The following is a 5,280-nucleotide window of genomic DNA, read 5'->3' on the forward strand; positions in this document are numbered from 1 at the left end:
GCAGGGAATCTCTATGCACTGCTGGGTAACATAATTGTAGGTGGAGCTGCAGCTAAAAGTTCTAAGTCAGATAATACTGTTTTGTGTAAAACAACCACACACCAAACAGAGGGTATTCGTAAGTACATTGTTTTGGATGTTAAGGGATCGGTGAGGGTAGCGTCACGGGTTGGACATCAGTATTTCGTGAGTTTATTACGAAAGGTCTGGGGGTATTTTATGTGGCACAAGTTGGAAATGTTTGTTACGTTTAACTTGTAACTGAGGTGAAATACCAAATCCGGAAAAAGTTTCTCAGGTCAAACAATGGAATTGAGTACGCTGGTATTCAAGGAGTTTTGTGAGCATGATAGGTTATATGTAGGACTTACAAGGAACTTCTTGGTAAAGTCAGCGAGTATGCTACGTGTTTCTCATTTAATCTATCAAGGGTATTACTAGATGAGAGAGTTGCAGGAGAGGCATGGATAGGTTATGCGGTAGACTTGTATGATTTGAGAGAATTTAGGGGTCCAACCATGCACGTTTATTTATTTTTAAGTAAATTGAGCAAAATTGGTACCACCGCTGTAGTTTCACATAGGCCAATCAAAGTTTAGGAAGGTCCAAAATTTTTGGAAGAGTTGCTTTGAAAGAGTGCATGGGGTTTAGTGCTTCATCTTTAAAGACATGCTCTGTAAGAGAAGAGGATTCACTTTTACATGATCTTTAATTTGAGGAACTAATAACAGAGATATCCTCAATAGAACCCACAAAACTATTTTTAAAAAATGATTACTGACCCCCCAAATCCAAGGATACCACCCAGAATTCCATTGGCAACTTCCAGCTTCCTCCTAAAGATTGTGTAAGCATGGGAGAATCTAGTGCTACAATCACCCAACTTCCACAAATTCAATTCTTAATTTTTTCTTTGTTCTTACTCTCCTGCACATGGCAAAATTCTAAGGTGCGTGCGTGAGAGAGAGAGAGAGAGAGAGAGAGAGAGAGAGAGACGTAGAATGGGAAGAAAGTTGTGGACGTGTTGGCTTTCAATTTGACTAGTAAAGGCAGCCGAAAGATTACAAACCGCCCTGGTCCCAAATTGAAAAAGACCAGCGCCCGCCCCCCCAATCCATCCTCATTTGCTTCACCAATTTAACCGTAATTCTTGTAGGCCATTCTTTCATTTTTATTATAATAATTGGATATCTCCCCCAGCAATACTTTAAAAAAAAAAAAAAAGAGAGAGAGAATAAAGGAAATAAAAGAACAATAAAATGTAAATGGCTTAGAATAAGAAATTCAATCAAGATGGACGGTGATCTCAAGTCAGTCATTCCTATTTTAACATGTAAATATGTAGATCGCTCATTATAATTTCGTTTGAAATGTGAAAAAATTAAATATATACGTATCAAAATAATTAAAGAAAATCTTTACAATCCCATTGGGAATTTTAAAAAACATTAATATATAAAAATAAAATATTTCACTCATATATATTTTAATATTAAAATATTAGGTAAAACCAATAAATAAAATTTCAGTTTCATTTCCAATTTACATTCAACCTTTTTAAATTTTTTTTTTTTTTTTCAATTATATACGAACAAATCCTTGCTTTTTAATATGATTTAGTATAAAGAAAAATAAATTAAATGATAGGTTCTTCAATTTTTCTTTCTTTAGAGGATAAAAAATTTTCCATCCAAACAAATCCTACACATTTACATAATAAAATAGAAATAACTAGAAGTAACTTAATATTACCACCTCCTTCCAAAGAGACAAACAAGGCCATCAGTGGGATTCTCTGCCCAAAGTTAAAAGAAGCCTCCTCTCCCAACTCATCCCTCCACCTCATTTTGTCCACTTCTCTTTTTCTTTTTCTTTTTCTTTTTCTTCTTCTTTTTTTTTTCTTTTTTCTTTTTTTCTACTTTAAAGCTTTGTCTACTCATTTCAATAATTTAAAAGAAAAAAAAAAACGAATAAAAACAGTGAACAGAACGACGTCACATTAGACCAAAGACCGCCGCGTGTGAGCAAGGGCCGTGGGTCAACTGAAGTCCGCCGTGGGATGTATGTCCTTCAGCAAGCCCAACACCTGTCGCAGGGTGGGTCTTTTCCCAGGCCACTCCGCCGTGCACAAGTACCCCACTCGGAGGCTCTCCACTGCCTCACTCACCGAGTCATCATCGAGTCTCAGCCGCGGGTCCAGCGCGTCCGCCCCCAACCCCTCCTTCACCAATCTCCTCGCCCACGACACCGTCTCTTCCGACCCCGGCTTCCCTGTCAGAAGTTCCATCAACACCACGCCGAAGCAGTACACGTCGTCTTCCGTCGACCCCGCATCGCCGTCTCTCCGGAATCCGAAGTCCGCGATCCGGGGCTCGAAGTCATCGGCCAGCAGGACGTTGGAGGCCACGAGGTGGCCGTGCACGATGGGCTTCGAACCCGCGTGGTGGAGGTACGCCAGCCCGCGAGCTATCCCCACCGCGATGCGGTGGCGCATGCGCCACATCATCTTTCCCGGCGAGCGCAACCTGGGCACAGTATCTCCTTCGTTGTGATACTCCCACAAATCTGAGCTCCAATCCTCCACGTTGGGCTCCCCCGCCGGCAGCTCGTGGAGCCACCGGTGCAAGTCGCCGTTCGACATGAACTCGTACAAAACCAGCTTCTCCCTCCCTGCAAACGTAGAAATAAATAGACGAATAAACAAAACAATGCATGCAGAAAATGAATGTTCAAAATAATGTCCCGTGAGGTCGCGATTCCCTACGCACAATCATGGCCATGGCCTGCGTTAAGTCTTGTCAGCCAAAAGTGTCCGCACTCGTGAAGCATTAAATTGGGAAAAACGTAGATTTATTGCGGTTATTGTACGGTACCTGCAATGCAGTAGCCGGAGATGGGTAAGAGGTTGGGGTGCTTGAGCCCGGAGAGTTCTTCAAACATGGCGACGGCGTCATTCCGGGCGACTTCTCTGGCAGTTTCTAGAACTTTGATTGCGACATGGAGGTCGCCTGGAAGGACGGCCCGGTAGAGAGGGCCACACCTGCCCTCGGCAAGTTGGGACTCTTTGCCGAACTGCGAAGTGGCGGCGATTAGGTCCGTGAACGTGAGCTTCATCAACGGCTTTTCGAACATCACCGCGGGGGCAGAGGAGGATTCTTTGACGTCGGCCACCCATGACGTGCCGGACTCGGTTTCGAATTGGAACGGCCCTGATTTCTCGATCCTGAACGGCGGTTGAATCGGTCTGGATATGGCCCATTTATTCATTGACCGTATCTTTTTCTTCCGGCGAAAGTAACAAACACAAACGGCCGAGGCCGTGACCAGGAATATTAATATTCCGGACGCGGAGGACAATCCAACGACCAGAGGTCTTTTCCCATCTGATTTGAGGCTTTTCACGATCACGGATTGGGGCTTGTGAAGTGGCGTTTCCGAATATTCTGAGAAATTCCCAGCACGAATAAACGCAGCTTTTCCAAATTTCTTGGAATTCTCGGGGCTGAGGACTCCGGTGAAGTTGTTGAGCGAGATGTTCAAGAACTCGAGGGTAAGGACCGGCGGAAAATCGGCGGGGAAAGTACCGTTCATGGCATTATCCGAAACGTCCAAGTACTTCAGCGTGCGGAGAGTCGAAACGGATTTTGATTTCCCAAAAATGTTGCAGCTCGAGACGTCCAAGTACTCGAGGTGGGGGAGGTCGGTGAACCCAGAAGGCAAAATCCTCAGATCGTTGTGCGAAAGATCAAGCACTTTGAGATTCCGAAACCCCGACAGCCGAACCTGATTGGTGAACCTGTTGCGGGAGAGATTCAGGGCCCGAATCGGTGACGGAGACGAAGAGTACGACGGGTCGAACCCGACGCTCCCTCCGAACTGATTCTGGGACAGATTGACTTCGACCAGGGTCTGAATCGACGACCACAACCAGCCCGGAACCGACCCTACCAGATAATTTCCGGAGATGTCGAGTCTCTGCAAGTGAGACAAGTTCCTGAAGAACGGCCATGAAAGTGTGCCGGCGAGATTCCGGGAAGAGAGCTTTATTTCAGTGATGGGAGGGTATAGGCAGCTGGAATTAAGGGGTTTAAACCAGCTGGAGGGTTCGAAACCAGCGACGGACCTGAAGGCCTTGGAGACGAGATAGCGATCCCCAGAGTTGCAGATTTGGGAATTGCAGGATCGATATCCAGCGAAAGCGAGCAGGAAGAAGAGAAGCAGGAGTCTGCAACTGCGGGAGAAGTCCATAGCTTCCGTCAACCGTTCAAACTTTTCATGGTCGCAATTCAGCTACTGCTTCTACACCTCCATGCCATGCCATGTTCTAGAGAGAGAGAAAGAGAGATAGGGTCCTAGAAAAGACGAAAGCGGGAAGTTCTTAGCAGCGTCGGGCGGGGGAGGGATGGAACGGTTAGCGGCTTAAGGAGGGTTAAGTTAAGTTGGGAAGGAGAGTGGTAGATGGGATTGTGAATTGTGATTGGGCTAAATGCTGATTGTATTAGTCAACTGATGGAGTGACTTTGACTATCTGATCAGTCTTTAAAATCTGCGGTGGCTGATGCGGTGATTGCGATGATTGTTTTTCTCCTTAACCTCTCCGTTTCGGGGAAGAGTTTCTTTTACTTTTTCAAACGAAAGAGAGAGAAGTGAAAAAAAAAAAAAAAAAGGAAAGTATGTTTGCTGTCCTTTTTTTTTTTTTAATCATATATTAATGAATTTTTTTTGCATAATTCTACGATTAAATAAAATTATAACTTAATATTGCATAAAAAATTAAACTTATATTTTAAATATTTATCATTTTATTTTTATTTTTTCAATAATCAAATATGAAAATGTATATTATTTTTCCAATAATCAAATATGAAAATGTATATCTTTTATATAATGTTTAAAATCTTTTTTCTGAATACTGTTTAAATTAAAAAAAATAAAAGATGTAAATGATCAATATTGGATACTAATTTCTTTTTGGTGATTAACTCACTTCTTTAATATTAATGGCGATATAGGATGCAAGTTTTCTCCTTTAGGCTTTTAAAAGTCTTTTCCGTAAAAAATATATTTTTTTAAAAAAATTGACTATTTCAAAACAAATATATATTTGATATTCTTGTTATTTTTTAATTTAATTATTCTAAATTGACTATAGTTTTAATCATTTTATGAACTTTTTTATTCTACATTAATCAAGTGAACTAATAAAAATAGTTTTGACATTACCTTCTATTATTGAATATGGGAACTATAGCGCTTAATTTTACGAGCTACATTACATGC

At 42.0% G+C, this 5,280-nt stretch overlaps 1 protein-coding gene across 1 annotated transcript; it reads right to left on the bottom strand.

Moving 5' to 3' along the window:
* Positions 1 to 1,714: 1,714 nt before the first annotated feature.
* On the bottom strand, positions 1,715 to 4,724 carry LOC131144493 (calmodulin-binding receptor kinase CaMRLK). Its single transcript, XM_058093176.1, has 2 exons — positions 2,874 to 4,724; positions 1,715 to 2,670 (listed from the first exon to the last, which is right to left on the bottom strand). Exons 1-2 carry the CDS (start codon positions 4,246 to 4,248, stop codon positions 2,039 to 2,041), a joined length of 2,007 nt encoding a protein of 668 aa, XP_057949159.1. The 5' UTR covers positions 4,249 to 4,724; the 3' UTR covers positions 1,715 to 2,038.
* Positions 4,725 to 5,280: the final 556 nt, after the last annotated feature.

The sequence above is a fragment of the Malania oleifera genome, chromosome 12 (genome assembly GCF_029873635.1).
Source record: "Malania oleifera isolate guangnan ecotype guangnan chromosome 12, ASM2987363v1, whole genome shotgun sequence".
Taxonomy (NCBI): Eukaryota; Viridiplantae; Streptophyta; class Magnoliopsida; order Santalales; family Ximeniaceae; genus Malania; species Malania oleifera.

Excerpts from the sequence above, each read along its gene's own strand:
- LOC131144493 (XM_058093176.1), bottom strand. The coding sequence starts at position 4,248 with ATGGACTTCTCCCGCAGTTGCAGACTCCTGCTTCTCTTCTTCCTGCTC. Across the intron at positions 2,671-2,873 it reads CTCCGGCTACTGCATTGCAG|GGAGGGAGAAGCTGGTTTTG; the intron begins GTACCGTACAAT and ends CTACGTTTGCAG.